This window comes from Balaenoptera borealis (genome assembly GCF_965194805.1).
Source record: "Balaenoptera borealis genome assembly, chromosome: 6".
Classification (NCBI taxonomy): Eukaryota; Metazoa; Chordata; class Mammalia; order Artiodactyla; family Balaenopteridae; genus Balaenoptera; species Balaenoptera borealis.
The window spans coordinates 61781769-61806475 of NC_138863.1; the positions used below are offsets into that span (position 1 = coordinate 61781769).

A 24707-nucleotide genomic window follows, 5' to 3' on the forward strand; every position below is an offset into this window, starting at 1 on the left:
GGTGGGAACTTTATGAAGAAGACAGAAATTAAGCAAGGCATTAATTGGATTTAGTCAGTGTAGAGGACAGGAAGGATGTCTTTTTACACTTTGAGACTTATGTAATTTAAATCTTCATGACCTAATATGAGTGTCAGAATTGGAAGTGGCCTATTTCTGCCGTGAAATACAAATATCTTGCTTAAAAGAAGGCCTATTTATGATCATCTTTGTATGAACACAATCATTCCAGTGTATAATGTCAATGAAATAATATAGTTATGTAATATCCTTAATTGTACCAGATGAAAATTCTGATACAGCAGATAAGACAAAACTAATTTAAAATTGGCTCTTCTGAAAATTATGTCCAAACTTGTTTGTGGATATTACTTAATCCACTTGATGAAAATTAAATAAATTGTTACAGCTTTACACTTTTCTTTTCTTTTTTCTTCTTTTGGCTGCGTGGCTTGCAGGATTTTAGTTCCCCGGCCAGAGATTGAACCTGGGTCACGGCAGTGCAAGTGCCAAGTCCTAACCCCTGGACCACCAGGGAATTCCCTACATTTTGCTTTAAAACTAACAGAAATCTCTTTTATTTATAAGTTCTCAGGAAAAGCTTAAATTATCAAAGCTGTGTTGATATTGAATAAAATATCGTGTGTTTGCATCTGGAATTATAAAGCTATCATTGATTTATTTTTTTTCCTTAAATATCAAGAGTGCACATTTTGGAACCACATTTTTCTGCTAAGCCCTGCCATGTATTAGCTGTTGACCTTGGACAAGTTACTTAACCTTTCTGTGCAGTAGTGCCCTCATCTGTAAAATAGAGGTAGTAGCAGGGCCTACTTCAAAGGGTTGGTTAAGAACCAAATGAGATAATACAGGTGAGTGCTTAATGTATAGCAGGTACAATAAGCTTTAAATAGTAATAGCAGTATTGTCTGTGGTGGTTTTTTTTTAAAGCATTTCTTTTTTGATTAGGAATTAAAATTTTATTTATAAAAGGCAAAGGCTGTAAAATTTCACCATGGATGAAAGCCAGTTTATAAATATAATTATTTTTAATCATATGTCAATATTATAAAACTTGATTAACTATAACTCCCAAAATGAAAGTATATTTTTCCAAGGGAAGTAATTCCTGCTGAATAGATATGGGATTTCATAAAGCTCATAGTAATACAGTAGTCAGTAGGTCTTTATCACAGTGCTATAATTGGTCATTGAACCTGAATATTCGACTGTAAATGTTAAGCTTTGTGAACACCAGAGCGTTAAGATGGGTGATAGTCATGCAGTTAGAGAAGGAAAAGAAGTATGGAATGGAATTCAAAATTAGCAGAAGAGTAGCTGAAAAAGAAAAGAAGCAACTGGGAGTAGAATAAGAGAGCTAACTTTGTTGTGGACGAAACCTTTTTGTGGGTGTTTTCATGTGCCTGAGTGTTTTTTTCCCCACCCTTAAGGTTCAAAGATCACCCAACGTTAAATGAAAGATATTTATTACTCCATCTGCTTGGTAGAGGTGGCTTTAGTGAAGTGTATAAGGTAATGTACATTTTTTTCCTGTTCTTCATACTAAAGATATAGGATTATATCATTATGTCATAAAGATATATGACAAAGATATAGGAATATGTGGTTAAGAAGTACATGTCTTTTTATTGATTTTATGATTTTTTTGACTGGTTTTATGTCCTCTCATTACAAAAAATAGTCTGTGGTGGCTTATGTTGTCTTATCTCAAGAGTCTAAAAACTATCCTTGTGCCTTTGCAGTCCCTCTGATATTTGGTACCTGGTTATCACTAGCCAGTCTGATACAAGTAATAACAGCCATTAGAATCAAGATAGGCAGGTAGCCATTTAATATAGTACATTTATGGAAAGGTTGTATCCCTTAATTTAAACATGTGTCACAAGTCTTACACGTCCTGAATTTACCCTAATTGCTACCTATTTTAAGGCCAGTGTTTCTCAAATGTGTATTTATAAATGTAGAAATATTTACTCATCATGTTTAATGCTTTATACCTTACTTTTTTTCCACTTTATGTTATCTTTCTGCCCAACCTTTAAATATTGTAGTTCCTAAGGTCTCATCGTTCTTGTTCTCCTTTTCAAATATATCCCCCTCCCATTCACTAAGTTATCACCTATTTGATTTCAGATACAGATGTATAGATACATAGCTATCTACCCCACACTTTCCTTCTGAGCCCCATACCTGCTGGTTTATATGACTTAGTCTGTTCACCTCATGTGGATGCTTCATAAGCACTGCAAACTCACATCTGAAATAGAAGTTATCTCTTCTCCCAACCCGCCCCCTTTTTAACATTGCTCCCTACTTTAATACACAGCACTGCCATTTATCTGCCCAGTCCCCCAAGTGAAAAACATAAAAGCCATCCTTCAATTCACGTTGCCCTTACTCCCTTCCCCCAACATAACCAGTCCCTGGTGTCTGTCATTATTAATGTCATTAAGCTCTCCTAAATCCAGCAATGACCCTTCTCCCTCTCTCTTAGCTCAGGGCCTCATTGTCTCTTGTTGCATTGCTGCCCAAGTCTCCTAGCTGATCACCTTTTTCTGGGCATTGAGTTTCTCCAGTTCATTTGTGTATGCTGCAGCTAGAGTGGCCTTGTTATAAAATGCAGTCTGATCATCTCACTCCCCTGCTTATAAGCCCCAGTGGCTTCCCATTTGCTCTTAGCATAAAGTCATATGAAGGTCATAGTCTCACCTTAAACTTCAATTCCTATAGAAGGCTTCCCTGTTAGTCTGCCTTTGATTAGCTCCTTGTAACACTTGGTGCTTCATTATGTATTGATATAGTCAGTGATTAAGACCTTGGGTTCTGAAGCCAGACAGGCTGGGTTTGAATCCTGGCTAATTCTGACTGCTGTTTACTAACTGTATAAACTTGGGCTTATTGCTTACCATCCTCTGCCTGTCTTCAGCTGGGAATGCTAATAGTACCTACATCATAGGATCATTATAGTGATTAAACAAACTATCACAGGAAAATCACATAGAACTCTGTTGCTGAGAAAATGTAAGCTCATTAGATTGTTATTAGAAATCCTCTCTGTTCAACGAGACAACCTGTATCCAGTTCTGACTCTGGGGGAAATTATGGGGTTTAGATTCAGAGAACTTCATTTCTGATCTTGGTTCAACCATGAACTATTTTTTGTTTTGTTAACTTGGACGAGCATTAAGTGTTACCCATCAAGAGTGATCTGTAAGCTCTCTTCCAATTCCTATTTCTCTGATTCTAATGGTAGTTCATCCTCAGGCACTTAATGGTTGAGTAGTCTTACTCAGGCCACAAGGTAGAAAAGAAGGTCATAATGTTGCTCACTGTGGATCTAAAAATCACCAAAAGTATAGTTAGCTAGCGCTAGCTCCGCCTAGAAGTTGCCCGGCTTCTGAGCCTACTGATAGCTTTCATGACAGTCTTCTGCCACTGCCCAATAGTATTTCCATTGTTTTGAGCCCCATAGATAGGGTCTAAAAGGAACTTTTCTTTTGGAAGAAAAGGCTTCTGTAGAAATTAGAAAATGCAGATTGTGGGGCCCTAATGACTTGAACCCTCAGTACTGACTTAAATACTAATGACAGCCCCTCCAACCCCTTCAAGTCCTTTCATTGTTGCCAGGTCGCTTGGTAAACAAAGTAGAGGACTGTAAGTCAAAAAATTGACTCTTCTCTATACCAAGGTGGAAAACATTGAATCAGTTGCTCAGTGATTACCATCTTAACTTTATGGGAAGGTATACTTTACTCTCCTAATCTTGGGAGAAAGATGTGTCATATACAGTTATTATAATCAATATACACGGATGATAATTTTATTAGTACTAAATTTTATTTTCTCTTATTTTTACTATGATTGCCTTTGAGTTTTATAAAAGCTTTTTTGCTTTCTCTCACATGAACTTTTATTCTTTTCTATTATATTTTTTAAAACTTAACTTTTAATAGTATAATGAACTAATGTTTATTGGATATTTATTATGAATCATATATTATTCTAAACACTTTATATGTTTCACCCCATTTAGTTGACAACCCAAACTTTATGAGACTGAGGCTATTAGAGAGGGTATTTAAGCACAAAGTCATGCAGCTAATAAGTTCATCTGACTCCAAAGTGAATATTCTTAATTACTGCATCCTATATTATTTCTGATGTCATGCTTTTATAATTTCGTGACAAGCAGTTTACCCCTACTGCTTATTTTAAGGTTAAATTGATAGAGGGAGTGGGAACTAGGAACCTTCTTCCTAATAAATATGTAAGCTTTTAGTGTTTTCTTAAGGGAGTGCTTTTGTGTAAAAGTCACAGTTGAACCTAAATTATTAAATTCCTCTTTAATGATATTCATTTTTTTAAAAAACATTTATAAGTCACCTGAAGCCTTAAAATATTGATCATTCTTTATTTAAGAAATAGTCTGGTCATTTGAACAAACCAGTATAAAACCTTTTTTGAGCCCAGATTAAGGAAATATTGCTGATAGAGTTAGGTGTGATAATTAATGGTTATGGTTATGTTTAAACAGTTTCATAATAAAAGTTTAGAATTTTTTTAAAACAGTTAGGAAATTGTTAGGAACTTGTTAATTTTCAAAAAAGGGGGGGGAAAAAAGGTGGAGTTGCTAGGAAAGGATACAGGAACCCACCAAAAAAGTATTACAGCTGCCTGTTTTCCTGGCCGCTTACTGCTACTACCAGTATAGAGAAGAACATCTGTATTAAAAACAGATAGCTTGGGACTTCCCTGGTGGCACAGTGGTTAAGAATCCACCTGCCAGTGCAAGGGACACGGGTTTGATCCCTGGTCCGGGAAGATCCCACGTGCCACGGAGCAGCTAGGCCCGTGCACCACAGCGACTGAGCCTGCGAGCCACAACTACTGAGCCCATGCACCGCAACTTCTGAGCCCGTGCGCTACAACTACTGAAGTCCTCGCATCTAGAGCCCGTGCTCTGCAACAAGAGAAGACCGCGCACCGCAATGATGAGTAGCCCCCATTTGCTGCAACTAGAGAAAGGCCGTGTGCAGCAACAAAGACCCAACGCAGCCAAAAAAAAACAAAACAAAACCCAGAGAGCTTTATTGTTTTATCTTGATTCAATATATTGGCACTTATAAAACTTGAACATGAAAATTCACATTAACGTTTTTCTCTGATTTAGCACCATGGAATTTGTATCTTGTTTCTGATAATAAATGTGCCACTGAACTATATATAACCTTAGCAGAGATGACTACCAAAAATCGTAATGTGTATTCTCATTCCATATTATTGCAAAAATTATCACTCAAAAGAAAAAAATCTCTTCAGCTATTCAGTTGGTCTTTGGTCCAAACTCTTCTATTCCTTGAATCCTAGGCTTTTGACCTTTATGAACAAAGATATGCTGCTGTGAAGATCCATCAGCTTAATAAAAGCTGGAGGGATGAGAAGAAGGAAAACTACCACAAGTAAATATTAATTCTTTATGATTTTTATCAATTTTGAAAATATATTTAATCGTCACGGAGAATTAATATATTCTCTTTCTCGTAGACATGCCTGCAGAGAGTATAGAATACACAAAGAACTGGATCACCCCAGAATAGTTAAACTCTATGATTATTTCTCCTTGGATACAGATACGTAAGTGAATATAAAAGGATTTATTTTGTAAGAAAAGACATGTTGGCTTTTGCTTCCCCTATTCCATAGTGATGATATAAATACTCTTCATTTGTCCATTGTGATTCTGAATTATTGGATAATATTTTATGTCTGATTTTTTTCTCTTCTCCATTGTAGGTTTTGTACAGTGTTAGAATACTGTGAAGGCAATGACTTGGATTTCTATCTGAAGCAACATAAATTAATGTCAGAGAAAGAAGCTAGGTCTATTGTAATGCAGATTGTAAATGCACTAAGATATCTCAATGAAATCAAACCCCCTATTATACATTATGATCTTAAACCAGGTAATTAATAAAATTTTTGTCCAAATAATTTAAGCTTTAAAGATTGTAATTTTTAAATGTCATACTTATTAAGTTATCTGAAAATACGCTTTTTGGTTTAGTTTTTAAAAGTCAGTGGAATACTAGTGGTAGTATCTGAAGTGTTTTTAAAATTTTTATCACTACATTTTAAAACTATATTTTAAATGTATATTTTAATTATATTAAATTTTTACATATGTATGTCAAGTGTGTTATTTATTTCCCAAAAGTCCAGCTTTAGTAGTAAAGATAATGTTTTTCATTTATGTGTCATTAAAAGAAATTTATACTTTGTTCTTAGGAAACATCCTTCTGGTAGATGGAACAGCATGTGGAGAAATCAAAATAACTGATTTTGGTCTGTCCAAGATTATGGATGATGACAGCTATGGTGTAGATGGAATGGATCTAACTTCCCAAGGGGCAGGCACTTACTGGTAAGTGTATTATTAAAAACACCAAAATTATCTAGATTAGTGCCCAGTCTTTTTAATGAGAGTTTAATTTTTGCCTACCTTTGAGATTACTGTGGTGTGATGAGAGTACTGATATGAAGTCTCTGAGTTGAGAGACTACTGTCATCAGTCCTGTTTTCTCATCTGGTCTTAACTGTAACTATCAGCAAACCGGAGGAAGAAAAACTTGGCATCAGCACATGACTACCAGCTAGTTCCCTACCAGCCAGAAACTCCTAACATGGAGAATTTGTGAATCTTGTTCTGTAATGTTAGAGTGATGTTTATCATGAGTAATGATACTTAATATAATATCTTAGCTATTAAAAGCAATAACTAATAAGCATTAAGCCCTCCCTGTAGAGGTTCTGTGGTTACAGTTTTTGTTTAAGATGGATGTTTTGTCGATAATGAATGAAAGAGAAATTTGGTAAAATCTTGGTCTTTGGCCTTAACGCTCAAAAATCTTTTTAATAACTTCATACATACAGATATAAATCTAGATAGAACCATAGATTCACTGATATGAGTCTAAATGAATGTCATTCCCTTCAGAGTTACCTACGTGTTGACAAAAATTACTTCACTGTGAATTTTCAAAGTTAGTATCAAATTTGCCAAAGTGGAGAACATAGACTATAAAATTTCAAAACAAATTTAGTTTTCAGAATAAATTAGTTTAGCAAAAGGAGTGAAATCTTAAATGGAAGGGAGATAACTACTCAGCTTCACTGAGCAGGATGGTGACTACAAACATAAATGTGACATTAGAGTTTTTAGAACAATCTTCACATAGCCTGGGCAGTAATAACCAATTCTATAAAATGCCACAGGTTTATGTGGACTTTACTTGTCAGAATAAGGATTAGTCATGTTCCATGTATTCATTTAAAGCCAGTTTAGAGTTTCAAATTATGCTCGTGGCATTTTTTAGGAATATAAATGAAGATAATAATGTATCATAATTTTCTTTCAATATATATACTTTCTTTAAAAATCTATCATTCAAACTAGTAACTCCTTAAAAGTCAGTACCCTCAGTCAGTAGTCTTTAGACTTTTAGCAACAAGGCTCCTTTTTTCACCACAAAATCTTAGAATCCTAATAAAACCAACAAAAATAAGGCTTCTTGGTAGAACCCTGTATTCTGTGGCAGACAGCTTGAAAACCATGTTCTAAGTAATAGATCATCCTTCCTCTGCAGAGACTCCCACCTTACTGTTTCCCTCTCACTCTGGCTTCCCTAGTGTAGGGCAGGGCAAGGAAACTTCCCCCTGACAGATGGGCATGAGACAGGGAAGCGTATGTTTAGGGTGCTGTGCAGGAAGCAGATATAGTCGTGGCATTTCCATGTTAGGAACCTGGAATTATATACTTCTTGTAGAAACAGCGTTCCACAAAATGGTTAGTTTTTTATTCATATTAGTTTTTTAGCTATGTATTTGGTAAACGATGTCCTATACAAACTTTTAGAATATAGGTATGTAGTGCTTTTACACATCATCCTCAGAAGCTTAAACTATTTGTCAGTATCACTTAGAAGAAAACGAGTTTTGTTTCTCCCTTCCTCTTGGGTCTCAAATGCAAGCATCCACTAAATCCTGCTGGTCATTTTCCCCGAGTAGCTTTGGTATCTATTCCTACACTTCCTCTCCTTGCTTATACCCTTTTACCTTGAGAGATGGTATAGCACAGTGTTTAAGAGTCATTCTTGTTTCAGTTACACACACATAAACCTACAGAGAATATATACTTTTATTCATAAAACAAATCTGGCTTTTTACTTGATTTGGAGGGTAGGAAAGGATTTACATCACAAATAAGTTATTGGTCATCTGTGAATGTTCTGCTGAAATTTAAACGATTTTAGCATAGTGAGTATAAAACTAAAAAAAAAGAGTAGCTTCCCATTTAGCTGTATTATTCCTTTTCAGGACTTTGTAGTTTATCTAAATTTTTGAAGTGTGAGATGCTTGCATCCTGATGGAGCTTTTTATCAATACATATAACCTAAGGTTATAAGTAAAAATTTATTTACTTATATGTATTTTTACCTTTTAAATAAATTTTACAATCTATTTTTACCTTTTCTTTATCTAAAATTATGAATTTATAAATAAAAATAGTATTTTTGAATGCTCCATATATTTCTGATGCTGCTACTGTTTAAAACTACAATGAATTAACGCTGTAATGGAGGTAACATCTGTCTGGAGGGAAGCAGAGAAGGCTTGTGAAAGTTGGGCGGGTCTTGAAGAAGAAAGGCATAAGAGGTTGTCATATTCAGAAGCATGTGGGGGAAGCACAGTGTAGTGGAACCAAGTGAATCGGCTTTGCCTAGCCAGTTTGAGGGGCTGGGGTTCAGGAGAAGAGATTTTGGAAATTTAAGTTGCTGCTAGATTAGGACAGGTCTCGTATTACAAGCAAGAGATACGAGGTCTTGCCTGGGCAGTGAGTGAGGTTGAGGTTCTTTAAACAAAAGAACTGGCTGATCAGATGTGTATTTTAGGAAGAGAACTGCCTACAGTTTGAAGATTGGTGAATGGGGATAGGAGAGGATTTCTTCTATTAGTAGATACTTACTCAGATTAGAACATTGTAATTTCTAATGATAATTTGTCACTTCTGTAGATCATACACTACAGAAATGTATGTTGACCCTTGAACAGTGCAGGGGCACCGGCCCTCTGCACAGTCAAAAATCTGAGTATAGCTTGGAGTTGCCCTTCATATACGTGGTTCCTACACATGCCCGAAATTCAACCAATCAGGGATTGTGTAGTGCTGCAGTATTTACTATTGAAAAAAATCCTCATATAAGTGGACCCGTGCAGTTTGACCCGTGTTGGAAAAGAGTCAACTGTATATTACACACTTTAACCACAAAGTTGTTTGTTTTGGCTCTAAAGTCAAATGATACAGGGATATAAATGCTTTAAAAGTTAGGACTTTAATCAGTGAAAATCACCTAAGGTTTTCGTATGGATAAAATGAGTGTTCTAAGATTTTACATTTAGAAGGTTTTAAATTATAAATTGTTAATATCCTTTCCTTTTTTTCTCCCCAAAAAACTAGGTATTTACCTCCTGAGTGTTTTGTAGTTGGAAAGGAACCACCGAAGATTTCCAACAAGGTTGATGTGTGGTCAGTCGGAGTCATCTTCTTTCAGTGTCTTTATGGTAGAAAAGTAAGTTCAAGTATAACAGATTCAGCTATATGGAGATAAGTTGAATTTTCCCCTCTTAAAGTTTCATTAACTTGAAGTCAGTTTAGTCAAGAATTCCAAGAATGGAGACCTGGTTGAGGCAACAACAAAAAAACCCAAAATAACCGTTTATTTGGGGTTAGGAGCAGCCTGGGAAGCAGAAATACATGAAAGCACTTGAATTGTGTTCCGCTGGACTACAAAAGCGGGGGAGGGTGCTTATAGGCAAAAAACTGCAAGCTTACACAAATTGTCAAGAATTAGGATTGGAGCTGGCAAGAAGTAAGGGTGCTTGTTAAGCAAAGATTGGGGTTTGAAATGATTACATAGTTGGTGGGGGGGACTTTGAAAGTACAAGGTTGCAGCTGGCAATTGCTAGCAGATACGGTTTTGAAAATATCTAGTGGTTTCCTTTTAGTTTGATACAGTTCAGAAAGTTCAGGTTTTCTGTGATGCAGGAATGTGTCTGAAACCACATCCACAATGGCCACCCAGCTCCATTTTGGATGCCTGAACCATGGTTACTCCATTTGATTTTTTAAATGATCTTAAATATATTATCACTTCCTAAAATTTCTGTGGATCAGAGTTATTTTAATGTCACAACAGCTTCTTTGGCCTGCTCTTTGCCTTTTTTCTTTTAAGGAGGAGAAGTAACCTGTTAACAGTGCTAACGTTTTTCTGTTGCTAGGAACAAAGGAGTCAAAACTGTTCATGATCCTCCATTCTCTCCACTTCCTCACCTCCTCTACCCCATTCCCACCCAACACACACAGTTTGGCCTGAGCATGTTTCCCCCTGTGCTTCCTCAGGGAAATTCCATCAAACTTAGTACTAATTTTTCCCAAACCTCTCTTTACATTGAAGTCAGAACTATAAGCTACCATAGATATCCTTATCCCATTCAGTCCCTCCATCAGTGTGAAAAGAGAGATTCAGGGACTTGTCTGGGAATTCACTGCATGTTAGGACCAAACCCAGAGCTGTTTCATTTAAGTTAGTGTGTCATACTCAAGGTATTTTACTCTTTGGACTTTTCACAGATGTTTCCACTACTTCTCCATCATCTCTTCTCTAATTAAACTTAAATTTTAAACATTCAGAATAAAATTTTAAATTTTTTTGTTTTTATTTTTATCTTAATTAATTACTTATATTGCAATGGTATGATTTTTCTATTGCTTAGTCACAATGTTTTGGCTATGCTAAGGATTGATCAGATGCTCTTCCTCAGCCTGCTATCAGTTATAACCTTGTTTCTATGAGAATGCATCCCAGCTTGCAAGTAACTGAGAATAAGATTTTTTTAGAACACAAATCATTTGCATCTTGGGGACTCTCTGATAATATCTCTGTTTAAATATTTTGTGAGATAAATTTCTCAACATTTTATTCATTTTCTTTTTTTTTAAGCCATTTGGTCACAATCAATCTCAACAAGACATTCTTCAAGAAAATACAATATTAAAAGCCACAGATGTCCAGTTCCCTGTAAAACCGGTTGTAAGCAGTGAAGCAAAGGTACTCAATTTATGAAAATAAGCTTTGTGAAGTAAATTTTTGATTTCATAAATTGTGCTTAAAACAAAGTAAGTACTTGTTAAATAAGTAAGTAAAGCAAAAGGGATTGCAGCCACAGGAAAATCTGTCCAGTAGGGGCTGGTGATTTGCTCTGGAGGAGAGTTGCTTTAGGCCTTTGGTTGTGATAGTTTTTAAGGACGCAAATATGGTCTGTGATTCTTTTAAGAAGCCAGGCAAAGGAGAACATAATCTACGATTACATTTACATAAAGTTCAAAACAAGCAGAACTCAATTATGGTGTTTAAAAGTCAGGATAGCTGTTACCCCAATAGATTGGGGGCAGATCCAGTGCCTGAAAGTGGGCATGAAGAGTCTTTCTTAGGAGTTCTGATAAAGTTCTTTTTCTTGATCTGTTTGCCAGTTATATAGATATATTCACTTTGTGCTGTACACTCTATGCTCAACAGGAAGAAAAAATATTAGGGCAAAATGGCATCATACCCTTTGGCCAAACTAAATTGACAGTAAAGTGGAATGAGGGTGAAAGGAGTGTTTTACAGAAGACAAATTCCAGAAAAAGAAGACTCTAGAATTTTGTAGGGAGAAATGCAGTATTCCACATTCAACACAGTTACAGGCACACCTCCTCAGAGATATTGTGGGTTCGTTTCTGTACCACTGCAATAAAGCGAATATTGCAATAAAGAAGTCACACATAGTTTTTGGTTTCCCGGTGCATATAAAAGTTATGTTTACATTATAATGTAGTCTGTTAAGTGTGCAATAGCATTATGTTTAAAAAAAATAATGTACATACCTTAATTAAAAATACTTGCTTGCTAAAAACTGTTAACCATCCTCTGAGCCTTCAGCCAGTAGTAATCTTTTTGCTTGTGGAGGGTCTTGCCTTGCTGTTGACGGCTGCTGACTGAGCAGGGTGGTGGCTGCTGAGGCAATTTCTTGGACTCTTCCTTTCATGAACCATTTCTCTGTAGCATGCAGTGCTGTTTGAAAGAAGTTCTACTGTGGGTAAAAAGCTTTCAAAATTGGAGTCCTCTTAAACCCTGCCACTGCTTTATGAACTAAGTTTATGTAATATTCTAAATCCTTTGTTGTCATTTCAGCAATTAAGTTTGCAGTCTTACATGGGTGCAGCTCATGACATCCCCCAAACAATTACAATAGTAACAAAAATCACTGATCACCATAACAAATATAATAATGATGGAAAGTTTGAAATATTGCTAGAATTACCAAATGTGACACAGAGACACAAAGTGAGCAAAGTGAGCTGTTGGAAAAATGGTGCTGATAGATTTGCTCAACATGGGCTTGCCACAAACCTTGAATTTGTAAAAAAAACTGCAGTATTTGCAAAGTGCAGTAGAACAAGGTGTGCCTGTGTTGGAAGTCCTAGCCAGAACAGTTAGGCAAGAAAAAGAAGTAAAAGGCATACAAATCAGAAAGGAAGAAGTAAAACTGTCACTATCTGCAGATAACATCATTTTATATATAAAACCCTTAAGACACCACCAAAAAAGTTGTGGGATATGAAATCAATGCAACAAATTTTTGTGTATTTCTATATACTAATAATAAAAGAGCAGAAGGAGAAATTAAGAAAACAATCCCAGGGACTTCCCTGGCAGTCCAGTGGTTAGGACTTGGCGCTTTCACTGCTGGGGCCCAGGTTCGATCCCTGGTTGGGGTGCAGCCAAAGAGAAAAGAAAACAATCCCATTTACAGTTGCATCAGAAAGAATAAAACTATAAGACATTGATGAAAGAAATTGAAGAAGGCACAAGTAAATGGAAAGATTTCCATGTTCATGGATTGGAAGAATTAATGTTAAGATGTCCATACTACTAAAAGCAATCTACAGATTCAATGCAATCCCTATCAAAATTCCAACGGTATTTTTCACAGAAATAGAGCAAACAGTCCTAAAATTCATATGGAAACATGAAAGACCCAAATAGTCAAAGCCATCTTGAGAACAAAGCTGAAGGCCTCATGCTCCATGATTTCAAACTACATTTCAAAGCTATAATATTCAAAACAGTACAATATGCTGCGGAGCAACTAAGCCCGTGTGCCACAACTACTGAGCCTGTGCTCTAGAGCCCACAAGCCACAACTACTGAAGCCTGCGTGCCTAGAGCCTGTGCTCCACAACAAGAGAAGCCACCACAATGAGAAGGCAGCACACCACAACAAAGAGTAGCCCCTGCTCGCCACAACTAGAGAAAGCCCACATGCAGCAACAAAGACCCAACACAACCAAAAATAAATAAATAAATTAAATTGATTCTTTAAAAAAAAAAAAAAGTATGGTATTGGCATAAAAATACACAGATCAATGGAACATAATTGAGAGCCCTGAATAAACCCACACATATATGGTCAATTTATGACAAAGAAGGCGAGAATATACAATGGGGAAAGGGTGGTCTCTTCAATAAATGGTGTTGGGAAAACTAGACAGCCACATAAACAAGAATGAAACTGGACCACTATCTTATGTCATACACAAAAAGTAACTCAAAATGGATGACAGTCTTGAACTTAAGACTAGAAATCATAAAACTCCTAAAAGAAAACATAGGTGGTAAGCTCCTTGGCATAGGTCTTGGTGAGGATTTTTTGTATTTGACAACAAAAGCAAAGGCAACAAAAGTAAAAGTAAACAAGTGGGACTGCATCAAATGAAAAATCTGCATGGCAAAGGAAACCATGAACAAAATGAAAAGACAACTTACCAAACGGGAAAAATATTTGGAAATCATACCTGATAAGGGATTAATATCCAAAATATATAAAGAAATCAAACAATCCGATTAAAAACAGAGGATCTGAATAGGTTTTTTCCCAAGGAGGACCTATATATGGTCAACAGGTGCATGAAAAGGTGCTCAACATCACTCATAATCAGGGAAATCAAAATCAAAATCACCTCATACCTGTAGAATAGCTATTATCAAAAAGACAAGAAATGAGTGTTGGCAAGGATGTGGAGACAAGGGAACCTGTGTGCACTGTTGGTGGGATTGTGAATTGGTGCAGCCAATATGGAAAACAATGTGGAGGTTCGTCGGAAAATTAAAAATAGAACTACCATATGATCCAGCAATTCTACTTTTGAGTATTTGAAGAAAACCAAAACATTAACTCAAAATGAAATCTGCACCCCCATGATCGTTGCAGCATTATTTACAATACCCAAGACATGGAAGCAACCTTAGGTGTCCATCGTGGGATGAATGGATAAAGAAAATGTGGTGTGTGTGTGTGTATATACATATATAAAATGGAATACTGTTCAGCCATTAAACAAAAGGAAATCTTGCCATTATATGTGGAATCTTAAAAAACAACAAACAGAAAAAAACCCAAGCTCACAGATACAGAGAAGAGATTGGTGGTTGCCAGAGGCGGGGGGGGGGGGGGGGGGGGAATGGGTGAAGGGGGACAAAAGGTACAAACTTCCAGTTATATAAGTCATGGGGATGTAATGAATAGCCTGGGGATTATAGTTAATAATACTATATTGCATATTTGAAAGTTGCTAAGAGTAGATCTTAAAAGTTCTCATCACAAGAAAAACAATTTTGTAACTACATATGGTGACAGATGTTAACTAGACAATTGTGGTGATCTTTTCACAATACAAATGTTGAATCATTATGTTGTATATCTGAAACTAATATGTCATTTTTTTTTTTAATTACCATATGATCCAGCATTTCTACTTCTAGGTAGATACCAAAAAAAAGTAGAAGCAAGGACTCAGATATTTATATACCAACATTCACAGCAGCATTATTCACAATAGTTAAAAGGTAGAAACAATCCAAATGTCAACCAAGAGATAAATGGGTAAACAAAATGTAGTACGTACATGCAATGGGATATTATTCAGCCTTAAAAATGAATGAAATTCTGATGCATGCTACAACATGGATGACTCAAACATCATGCTAAGTGAAAGACACAAAAGGACAAATAAATATTGTATGATTCCACTCATATAAGGTACCTAGAATAGCCAGATCATAAAGGAAGTTACCAAGGGCTGGGGGAAGGAAGAATGGGGAGATACTGTTTAATAGGTACAGAATTTCAGTTTTAGATGATGAAAAAGTTCTGCAGATGGATAGTGGTGATGTTGTACAGCAATGTGAATGTACTTAATGTCACTGAATTGTACACTCAAGGCTTAAAATGCTAATTTTTATGTTATGTATATTTTAATCTCAATAAAAATTAAGGAAAAAAATGCAGCTTTCCAGCAATAAGTTTAAATGGTAGCAATAGTATTTAGATTGTAAAGTGAACTACTAGGGGGCTGTGAGTTGAGAGTTGAATTTGGAGTGATAATTTTATTGCTACAATTTTTTTTTAATTTATTTATTTTTGGCTGTGTTGGGTCTTCGTTGCTGCACGTGGGCTTTCTCTAGTTGTGGCAAGTGGGGGCTACTCTTCATTGCAGAGCACGGGCTATAGAGCGCAGGCTCAGTAGTTGTGGTGCACGGGCTTAGTTGCTCCGCGGCATGTGGGATCTTCCCAGACCAGGGCTCGAACCTGTGTCCCCTGCATTGGCAGGCGGATTCTTAACCACTGCACCACCAGGGAAGCCCTATTGCTACAATTTCTTAAAAAATTTGAATCCCCAGTGAAGTGAAATCTATTTATTGTCTTAAATGTGTCCATCATCTGTAGTATTTAGTTGACTGATATTTAGAAGAGGAAAAGATTTTAATTGCTAACTTTTTTTTTTTAAGGCCTTTATAAGACGCTGTTTGGCATACCGAAAAGAAGATAGGTTTGATGTGCACCAACTGGCAAATGACCCCTACCTTCTCCCACACATGAGAAGATCCAATTCTTCAGGAAACTTACACATGGTTGGGCTGACAGCATCCCCTACACCCCCTTCCTCAAGCATAATTACTTACTGACTTTCCTCCAAAATTGGCATGATGTCTTTGAATTGCTTCCAGATGCATACTTGAGTTTGAGAGCTTTTGAGTGTTTTTGTTGTTTTCTTTTTTACACAGGATATGGTTGAGAACTGTTTGTGAACTGAAGTTCTTCATAGCATCGTTTGTATGAGAGTGGCTCATGGACAGTGAATAAATGTACACTTTTGACTGTAATCTTGAGCAGTGAAGGGTGACTGCCTGTTGCACAGAAACAGGAATACCATGTTAAGATAAAAGAAAAATGTTTTTTTGGGGGAACACTGTAAATAACGTTTATAATACTTAAATACATTTGGTTGTTACTAGAGAGTTCTAATATGAAGGGTGGTTTTTCATTATTTAAAAACACATGGAAAAAATATGAGACATATTTCTAACACAGGAACTATCTAGTGCCTGGATACATTCTTCAGCATTTAGCAGTTTATCTGCTGCAACCAAAGTAAGAACTGAATGACAGTGACAGTTGTGTTTTATAGTAATAGAATGTGAGAGTTAGAATCGTTGGACAAAGTTGTTAGACTTTTGTCATTTGCCTATTCTGGCTTTTACCAAGTTGTACCTCGAAATCACATGTCTGCTTTTTTCACTGGTCATGTTAAAGGGAGAGCTATTCCTAGATACATTACACCTTTGACAAAGTGAGCTGCTTGTTTTGAAATCAGTTGAACTCACTAAATTATAATATCTCCAGTGTTCTCAACATGTTAGAATTGTGAACAGGTATTTTTCTTTTGTTACCAGGCCTTGTTCATTCAAACAAGTGACAATACGTAACCAAATGCAGACCAGTTCTATGCAGGATAATGATAAATTCCCTTCTAGCTCTATTGTAAATTGTGTACAGATGTCGTATTTCAATTACCAAGTTTCAGCAGCTTATTCTTGTACAAATGTTTAAAAATATGGCTTTTCTAATTGGATATTGTATTTTTTTTAAGTCTTCTTGAAGGCGCTTTAATTGCTGCTAAATGATGTTGCTTCTTTGCTAAAAAAATCAAATGACCTCCTTAAAGGTGCAAGTTGACTGTACATTATAGAGAGATTATTAAAAGCAGGCATTTATTAACAATCAAGGCATGTAAAAATGATCCGTGTTGGACATAAAGAGCTCTCGAAATCAGTTTCTTGGTTTCTAGGGCTGTGGAGCACATATATACTAGATTTATAAATTGTTCATGGTAATTCTACATTTCTAGAAGGTTCTTATCAGCAAGGTGGGATGATGGTCCCTCAAACGAGTTTCTTGTGGTTTGTACAGATTTGTTAAAATGTGAACAGTTTCTAACTGCCTTGTATGGTAGAAACCATTATTTTTCAGGATGCTGTATTTCACTCCTCTAAGAAATTTCTTTATCATCACATTCATAATGCTGATACTTACTTACATGTAAATTGTCCATGTTGCTGAAAAAGGAGGCTATGCTTACCACAGATTCCCCTTAATATTGTACAGTTAAACCATGGCTCTTTGTTCTTTCATTGTACATAGACACATTGTCTCTTTAAGATGCTGCTGAAATTGTAGAGAATGTAGCCAAAACAGTAATAAACAATGACAGTTAAAATTTAAAGACTATGAAGTTACATTTGAAGGGAGCTTTCAAGATTTAGGACATTGACTCGGCTCCTTAAGAATTAACTGAATAAATTCTTGAAGTATACTTCAAGATAAGTATGAAGCATTTCAAGCTGTTAAAGTGTACCTAATAACCATTATCAAAGCTAATCCTGGGTAAGTAACACTTAGCCCTATTGGGAATGGTTTAATGGCTATACCTGTTCCTCTGTAGATTAAGATAGAAATCCTATTAAAAAAAATATTGACGTGGTAATGGAATGTTTGTTAGCATCAATTGAGTGCTTTAGGTGCTGTCGGCCAATTTTTCAACTTTGTTTGAGTTTTCATCTTTCTGAATCCTAAAATACTATGTTCATATAGTAACAGTTATTTGAAGTCCTGAATTAAAAGAAAATACCCAGTTTGTTTAAAATTTTGGTGAGATATTTAAGTGGATGTGTACAGCTAACATGAGATTGAAGAAGTGGTACAGACCTAGATCAAGATCATTGGTCTTGACCACACTATTTTCAAATGAATGAAAGTGACTGCTACTGTCAAAATGCAGAAAAGGAGGAAAACAAGCCATAAAATAAAAGTGCTTCCCTGGGTTTAGGTAATCATCTGTTTAGAGTCCAAGATGTATAGGCAGTAAATCAGTTTAGAGACCATCTATTCCTCCTAAAGTTTTTCCAAAGAAATGATACAGATTTGGGGTAGTATGCCCATATCCCAGCAGGTACAAGATAGCTCTAATTGAGCCAAAGTGAGTACTGTTACCTTCACCTGGGAAACTGGTATTTGTCACTAAGTAGTTTCAGTCACTCTGGCAATCTTTGGCTCTAACATCTTGAAGCTTACATTGTTTTTTGGTCTCCTGAATTCTGTCCTCAGAATTAAAGTATTTCCTATATCCCTAAGACAGTAGCCAAGGTCTTCTCCCTTTAAGCACTGCAAGGTAAATGTACAGTTTTTGCATAGAATTTGAAATCTTTGGTATGAATTAGCTTTAGTGCATGCATGTTGAGAGGAAGTAAGTGTAGAAACCACCCTAATTTATTAAGTCTGGAGTTGGGTAGATATTTGGTTGTTTTTCACAAATAAAGTTTCAAGTCTATTTTTTACTTGCCGCCATCCCCTGCTCCTTAAAAATAATTTTCAATTTAAATAATAGTACATACAATGTGAACAGATACTTCTACAAATACCTCATTACATGAAACCAAAATGGTAGAATTTCAGTGAAACAAATTTAACGAGTATATTGTGTTTTGCTGTTGATCATTACTTATTAAATGCAATAATGCTGATTACCATCAGATGTTATTAGCTATGTTTTGCAGTGGTAGTGCAGATGGTCCAGTCCTATTAGATTGTGAGTTTACTCTTAGAATTTACATTACCGTTTGATTTGTGTGAAAAAGACAGCCTTAACTCTTAGTCCTTTAAAATCACATTGGCACGTCTTACTCTAATCCCACTTTAAATTTTGACATGTTATCTGATCATTTTCCTCCCCAGCTTAATCTGTTTCAAAAAGTGTTTTAGCAGCTAGTTTTTAAATAAAATTGTTAGAATTCTAGTTTTGGATTTCAGGAATTCTATAACAGTTTTAGAATTTCTATAACTTATCTGTTGATTTGAATTACAACATACACATCTCCATTTACCTTCCCCTGCTTTCATTTCCCTCCTTTTTTTCTTTTTTTTGAGGATTTTTCTCCCTGGGAATTCTTGGATTTTTGAATGGGAAAGATTTGAGTAAATGTATATAAACTAACTTCAAAACGATTGCATAGAGCCAGAGGAGAACTTAGAAGAGTCATCTTTCATTAGGATCAAAATGCATAGTTTTCACCTGGAAATCCTCACTCATTTAAAATACTAGAGATGTAGGTTACCTACATACCTATGACTGTTTTTAAAAAGGCAGTAACAATAATACTGGTTAAGAATTCATATTTTAGAACCAGATTCTTTGGGATTAAATGTTGACTGCCATTTACTACCTGTGTTTCAGGTTTCTCATCTGAAAATGAAGATAACAGTGCGACCATACAGAGTGGTTGCAAGGAGTAAATTAGCTCACATATATAAAGTCCAGCACGTTGTAATACCATGTATATAAAGCTGCTGTTATTCTTTTTTAAGACGCAAAAATTATTCTATTGCTTTTATCCTACATATAAGATGCAGTCTACTTTGCTTCCTGTGATAAATTATTTTCCTTTAAGAAACAGTTTTACAATACTTCATTCATTTCAAATGATGATTAGATTACCTGAAAAGGGAAGGTGGTGGGGTGCAGCAACAAGAAAAAGTAACTCTGTCTCAACTGTAATTACCCAAAGGATCATACCTTAACCATTTAGGCTATTTCATCAGAGGAAATTCTACTGTACATCCCAGGGTTTTCCTTGATAGTAGCAACCATTTGATGTAGGATAGGTGGTATTATCCCAGTTTTACAGAGGGGGAAACAGTTGGAGAAAAGAAATAACTTGGTAAGACCACATAACTAGTAAATGACATCAGAACTAAAGCCTGGATTTTGGAGTCCTAGAGCCAGGTTCTTACCATGCTAACATTTCGCTTGCCTCTTTATTATAAAACTTGTTTACTGTGTTAAATTATCATGATTCTTCAAAATGACAAAAATGAACAGATAGAAACATAATTGTCACCATAAAAGAGCAAATATAAAGAATTCTTCAATTGTTAGATCAGGAGTGCCACCTGAGCTGTGCCTTGATGGCTGGCTGTGAGTCATGTTAGAGAGGGGCTTCTGTCCAGATTCATTCTAGGCAAGGCAGAGAGTGGGTCACAGACCTTTTCCTGTTCTCACACTTGTTTTTCATTGCATTTTAAATTTAAGTCAACAATCAGATTAGGTTCTGCTTAACTTGCAGGGATCAGTTCACCTTTCTCCTCCTCAGCCCACTTTCATGAGCATAGAAGGTAATATTCTCCTTCCTCTCCCTGCAATGGTACTGGTTGGTCTCTAATAAGAAATCTGGAAAACTGACTCTATTAAGTCAAAAACTTGAGAAAGTCTTATAAATCTAATGAAATTACCTGTGTGTGGTGCTCCAGTGCCAAGATCACAAATGAGTAATCCTGACTTCATCAAGTGACTCTCACTTTGATTTTTAAAAGTCTGTTTGTAATTAAAATTTTCTATAAATATGTGATCCATTTTCATCTGAAGAACTTAGGCTGTTCCCATAACCAAATATCTAAGCTAAACAGTAGACGTGCATGACCAGCACCCCACTGTTCTTGGTGGAGTATATGGTATATTTGGTTTAAATACCATTGACACGATCAGATGATGAGGATTTTTTTCTAGGATGGGACAAACTTAGATACTAAAATTACCTGATCTAAAGAATGAGTATGGCTGATTTATGTCATTCATATTGATCCTATTTCATCTCTTTATGCCTGCTAATGACCAAATTCATAACTTCCTTTTAAGGAGGTATTCAGAAGAATAAAAAAGTGGGGAAAGTCTGGGTTTTGAAGTCTGACCTGACTTTGCACCTGACTTTGCACCTGGCTTTGCTACTTAATAATTGGATGACCTTAGAGAAGTCACTGACTAACCTCTCTCGGCTTACCTTCCACATCTGTAAAGTGTATATATTAATAGTACTTGCGGGGAGGCAGCTGGGGGTGGGGCCTGGTGTAGTGACTGGCAGTGCGCGGGGACCCAGTACAGTGGCTGCGGGGCTGAAGAGAAGCTACTAAAGTTCCTGTGGACGCAAAGTAGAATTTCACGAGAACACAATGGATGGAGAAGAGAAAACCTCTGGTGGCTGTGAGGGCCCTGATGCCATGTATGTCAAATTGATATCTTCGGATTGTCATGAATTTATTGTAAAAAGAGAACATGCGCTAACATCAGGACAAAAAAGGCATGTTGAGTGGCCCAGGTCAGTTTGCTGAGAACAAAACTAATGAAGTCAATTTTAGAGAGATCCCTTCACATGTGCTGTCAAAAGTATGCATGTATTTTACCTACAAGGTTTGCTACACTAACAGCTCCACGGAGATTCCTGAATTTCCAGTTGCACCTGAAATTGCACTGGAACTGCTGATGGCTGCAAACTTCCTAGATTGTTAAATAAAATAAATTATAATAAACTGTTAACTTTTTTCAGTATTTAATACCTGTAGTTAGTAGTTTTTTCGTATATAGCATGTTGCCTGTGTGCAATTGAACTTTAAAGTTCGTTGCAAAGCAGATTGCCTTCTGTTCTTTTGCATAGCAATCAGTTGAAATTTGTTTGCTACATCAACAAATTAAGGACATTTTTACAAATTGAGAAATAAACAAATATGCCAACTCGTAGGTGGTTTTGCCTTATCCTTTGGATGTGATTTTTAAAATTAGAACAGTGGTGATATAGTAAATGCTGAAATTTAGGCATAAATTCAACACGTTCTACAGGTAAATAATGGGGCTACATGTTTTTATGTTTTTAGTGTTGTTTTAAAAACCTGATCTTATAGCTGTCATTAGCATTACTAGACGTATGCAACTGCATATAATTGCATTATAAACATATTTATAACTTAGCCAAAATATTGATTTTTATAACTGTCAAAGACAGAGTTGAAATTTCTTACATGTCTTTTGATAAACTGCAGTATTGTTTAAGTGTATCTTGTCTTTTTGTTTATTGCTACAATTTAAGAACTTTATTTAAAATCAATTTTGGAAGATTACTAGGTACAGCTTTTGGAGCAGAGACTTTTTGAACTGTAGCCACGTGGTCAACAAGTAAACTACATGACTTTAGTTTCACGTGCATTTTGCATTTTGGCCAATCCATTGACTATAAAGTCTGCTTTGCAATATTCATTCTTACACAGTCCCTTGTTGTGATTACACTTCTCATTATTTAAATATGTTTTAAAAGACTCACTATGAACTTCGTCTAGATCCTAAGAGCAAGACTTCTGACAATTCCAGTCTTCCTCCATTCAACTGAAATGTTATAAAATATGAAAAACGTGGAGAGATGCAGTGCAAATCTAATAATGCACTTTGATATAGTATATTAATTATCCTCTATTAAAGTATGTCCCACTAGACATGATATCCATAATGTGGGTCTTCTGAACTCAAACTTATAAAAGAGGTCATTCAGCTTTTATGCTAAGACAAAAAAAAATTTGAAGAACTATAATAGAGTGTCTCTGCTTAGTCGTGGAAAAAGAAGCACTAGAGTTGGGTTTATTATTGTCTCTATCTTAGTAGTAAAACAAAGCTGTTATTATAGGGTCTAAAATTTTAAGTCTTCAGCTTACTTCTTTAAGACTGGTTCAGTATGGACCAGTTTTTCTGGAATCTGCAAAAACCATAAACAACCAAGATCGATAAAAGTAATTTTTCCTCCTAGAAGACCTAACATTGTTATTGAAAGCAATTAAATATAAATGTTAATTGCATATATTTTAGTAACATCTTAAGACATACTGTTACATATTTTAGTATAGAATTATCAAGTACAAGAATTATATTCTGGGGGCTTCCCTGGTGGCGCAGTGGTTGAGAATCTGCCTGCCAATGCAGGGGACGTGGGTTCGAGCCCTGGTCTGGGAAGATCCCACATGCCGCGGAGCAACTAGGCCCGTGAGCCACAATTACTGAGCCTGCGTGTCTAGAGCCTGTGCTCCGCAACAAGAGAGGCCATGATAGTGATAGGCCCGTGCACCGCGATGAAGAGTGGCCCCCGCTTGCCGCAACTAGAGAAAGCCCTTGCACAGAAACGAAGACCCAACACAGCCATAAATAAATAAATAAATAAATAAAATTTTAAAAAATATATTCTGCTACTTGGTGACAAATAATGCCAATTATAAACCTAAGTGGTGATCTTAAAGGTCAAGGTGATAGCTAGAATACAGTTTAACTTTGATCCATTTTAGTAGGTTACTTTATATGTTAGGTCCAGAAGTTACCTGAAGTTCAAAATATTGAAATAGAACTGAAAGATTAGGAAAAACTGTATATCTTGTGGCACATGATACTTGCATGTTAATAAAGACTATTGACTGAAAAAAAAAAAATAGTACTTGCCTTTCATGCACCTAGCACTAGAAGTGGGTTCAGAAGGTCCTCCAACTAATGTGGCATGAGCTCTGACCAGTCAGAACAAATACTGGCCATAGTGCAGAAGAGAGGGTCAAGAGTAATTGTGGGACACTCTGAGGAAGGGATGGGACCAGTTGGGGTAGGAACTTGGGAGACTCCAAGCAGCAGCCATTTATCAATCAATGTGGAGATGTTTCTGTATTTTAACTCGTATCTGTGCATAATTGCTTAGTATGAGCCCTGCCTGTCGTCAATGACATAAGGTAGACTCCATAAATGACTCCCTTCACTCCAGCACATGCAGCTATTTTGGAAGTTTACACAACTAATGACTTGGACATCCAAGGCACATGACTATTTTGGGTTGGAGACCTAACTGGTCTCTATTTCCAGAACTCTTTTTTCTTCACTTTAGAAATGCTATTTGGATCTCAAGATTGTTTCTGTTCAAGCCACCATGAATACTAAATATCATCATGGTGGTTGCTGCACTGATGTAAAAAAAAAAAAATTAATGTTTCTTTTTGACAATTTAGACTTCATTAGTGGGAATGTTTTAGAATTTTATTCCTGTGAGCTTCCTTCCCAGAGGTATGGAATATATCCACACATAGTTATTAGTAAAAACCTTTTTCCCTGATAGTAACCACAAAGCAAAAATCTATAGTAGATACACAAAAGATGAAAGAATTTAAGCATACCACTACAGAAAAATCACAAATGAAGAGAACAAGAAGAAAGGAACAAAGGAACTACAAAACAGGAAACAATTAACAAAATGGCAATAAGTACATACCTATCAATAATTACTTTAAATGTAAATGGACTAAATTCTCCAATCAAAAGATAAGAGTGGCTGAATAGGTAAAAAGGC

At 35.9% G+C, this 24707-nt stretch overlaps 1 protein-coding gene and 1 pseudogene across 3 annotated transcripts in view; both read left to right on the forward strand.

Annotated features, from left to right (window-relative positions):
• Positions 1-17743, forward strand: part of TLK1 (tousled like kinase 1) — a 154293-nt gene extending 136550 nt beyond the window's left edge. For both annotated transcript variants that reach the window (XM_082395397.1, XM_082395396.1), the window contains 8 exons: positions 1452-1533; positions 5389-5480; positions 5566-5655; positions 5815-5984; positions 6307-6442; positions 9536-9647; positions 11079-11186; positions 15969-17743. In XM_082395397.1, coding sequence (XP_082251523.1) covers positions 1452-1533; positions 5389-5480; positions 5566-5655; positions 5815-5984; positions 6307-6442; positions 9536-9647; positions 11079-11186; positions 15969-16145 — 967 coding nt within the window. In that variant the 3' untranslated portion in view covers positions 16146-17743. The remainder of the gene's footprint in view (positions 1-1451; positions 1534-5388; positions 5481-5565; positions 5656-5814; positions 5985-6306; positions 6443-9535; positions 9648-11078; positions 11187-15968) is intronic.
• A 131-nt stretch (positions 17744-17874) lies between these two features.
• Positions 17875-24348, forward strand: LOC309630334 (elongin-C pseudogene; annotated as a pseudogene). The gene has a single exon. The product of its transcript is annotated as an elongin-C pseudogene (transcript).
• Positions 24349-24707: the final 359 nt, after the last annotated feature.